At 32.5% G+C, this 2,486-nt stretch overlaps 1 protein-coding gene across 1 annotated transcript; it reads left to right on the top strand.

Moving 5' to 3' along the window:
* Positions 1-1,255: 1,255 nt before the first annotated feature.
* Positions 1,256-1,786, top strand: LOC139521515 (heat shock 70 kDa protein 12A-like). The gene has a single exon (XM_071314991.1). The coding sequence runs from the start codon at positions 1,256-1,258 to the stop codon at positions 1,784-1,786; it is 531 nt and encodes a 176-aa protein (XP_071171092.1).
* The last annotated feature ends 700 nt before the right edge of the window (positions 1,787-2,486 follow it).

The following is a 2,486-nucleotide window of genomic DNA, read 5'->3' as shown; positions in this document are numbered from 1 at the left end:
GCAAGCAACACGAAAACAAAACTAAAAAATGTAATATTCTATTTTAAATTGAAGGCTGGAATTCCTGATAAAAACCTTTTTATTGCATTGGAGCCCGAGTCTGCTTCTATATACTGCTAATATCTCCCAACAGAAAAACTACATGGAACAGAGGCAGGTTTTCACATGTCAAACCTGGTACCAGATATGATTGTTGATCTTGGAGGTAAAACAAAATATGCATTTAGATAAAACAGATAACTTATTAGACCTTATCATATATAATCTCTAAATTAATTTAATATATAACCTATTTTCTATTTGTCAATATTTTAATTTGTTTGCCTTTGAATCCATAATAAACAAAACTAAAAACATTGCATTTCAATTACTTCTTATCATTCCGACAAGGATCACCAGGACCATATCACATTCTCTCGAAAGACGACCTTATTCGCCGTGCATATGTGCAAAAAATAATATGTTGACTTCTTTCATCAGTAGATTTTGTCTTTTGTATGAAATGTTTTTTTTACATGTATTTTCGAAATTATTTAACCACAAAATAAGGTACGGATTTTGCGAGATTGAACAATTCAGTAAAAGAAATTATAAACTGGCTTTGTATGAAGAAATAATTACATTAGATGTATGTTTCGTTATAATACGTTATTCACGTATCACGTGTTATTCTTTAAGCAATTGCATTTCACAACAAAACGTTCATGATAACACGAGGTCCGAAAATAGGTGCACAGGTGAACTAAATAAAAAATTGACAAAATTCGTGTGTTCGTTATCCTAGCTAAAAAAAGTAATTATAAATATTGAATGATTCTTTTTGTAACTTCATAGGGTTATAAAAGCGTTGACCGTGTGCACATTTTTAGAATGAAGCGCTTCCGCGATTCATATAATATGTACTTCGGCCAATGCTTTTACACCCCAATGAAGTTACAAAAAGAAGCATTCAATTCTTAAATAAATGTTGGAAAATGTATATTATCGACAGCTTTTTAAATCTGTCACAAGTGAATTAAATACTTGTAAAAGTAGTAGCTTTGAATCTCAAAACAAAATATTATCTTTATTGTTATAATTCCGCACATATTTTTTTTCTAATTCAAAGGTGGAACAGCAGACATAACGTTGCATGAAAAACTACCAGATGGTCAATATTGAAAGAAATTTGCCGAGCAGATGAAAATGACTGTGGTGGTACGTCAGTTGATAATGCCTTTTTTAACTAATTGTAAAGATAGTTGGGGCTCCACTTATGAATAAATTGAAACAAAATGAACCAGGTGCCTACTCAAATATTTTCGGGGCGTTTGAAAATGTCAAAAGAACAATTGATACCACAACTACAGGAAATGTCAATGTCACATTCCCTTTTGCATCGTTCGATTCACTTTGTCAAAAACATTTATCCGAGAGTTTTGATTCTGCATTAGCATCTTCTAAATATAAAGGAGATATTATTCGCCGTGGTGACAAAATAAGATTTGAAATAGATTTAATGAAATCCCTGTTTGGTCCAACTATCCATGGCATTATTTCTCTTGTGAAGTCTGTACTAGAGAAAAGGGAAGCTCGCATGACATCGCTCATCATAATGGTTGGTGGATTCTATGAATGTCACCTGATACAAGCTGAACTGAGAAAACAGTTCCCTAAACATAGAATAATCGTTCCGGAACAAGCTGACTTGGCAGTTCTTAAAGGCGCAGTTTTGTTTGGTCAAAATCTTTCAGTAATTGAATCAAGACTTATCAAGACGACATATGGAGTGGCGATGACTGCTTAGTTTGCTCCAACAAAACACGATGAGAAACACAAATAATTTACAGCCGGTATCGAAAAAACTCGAAACGTGTTTGATGTTATAATGAAAGAAAATTCATCCGTTCCTGTTGGGACTAAAATTACCAAATCATACAGTACTACAATGGAAAATCAAAATGAAATAAAACTGTCTGTCTATACAACAAATAATGCTAATCCAAAATATATAGATAAAAACGGCTGCTACCTTCTTGGAGAAATTGTAATGCAATTAAAGATCCTTCCGACGAGAAAAGATGGTTAGAAATAGAATTTGAGTTCGGTAAAACTGAAGTTAGTGCTGTAGCTAAGGATAAAAAGTCGAGGCAACTCTGCAAAGCAACATTTAACATAAAATAAAGGCAGTGGTTATATGATCGGCACCGGCTAATTAGCAAATTTGTTATTTAGCTGGCACTGAATAAAACTGTTCATTGACGTGATTAGTAGAGAATAATAAGCTTATATAATTATAAATGATAATTTTCAATCATTTTATCACAACATCAAAATACACCGAGTACAATCAAAATTTTTGTATTGAAGATGGTCATAAATACATAATTTTTAACTTTATAATATTAATTAAAAGCTAAAATATTTATAAACCAGGTGCTCCGCAGGGCGCAGCTTTATACGACCCCAGTGGTTGAACCCTGAACAGTTGGGGCAAATTTAATAAC

Source organism: Mytilus edulis, chromosome 4, assembly GCF_963676685.1.
Source record: "Mytilus edulis chromosome 4, xbMytEdul2.2, whole genome shotgun sequence".
NCBI classification, from domain to species: domain Eukaryota; kingdom Metazoa; phylum Mollusca; class Bivalvia; order Mytilida; family Mytilidae; genus Mytilus; species Mytilus edulis.
This window is presented reverse-complemented; position numbering and strand designations above follow the sequence as displayed.

Excerpts from the sequence above, each read along its gene's own strand:
- LOC139521515 (XM_071314991.1), top strand. The coding sequence starts at position 1,256 with ATGAATAAATTGAAACAAAATGAACCAGGTGCCTACTCAAATATTTTC.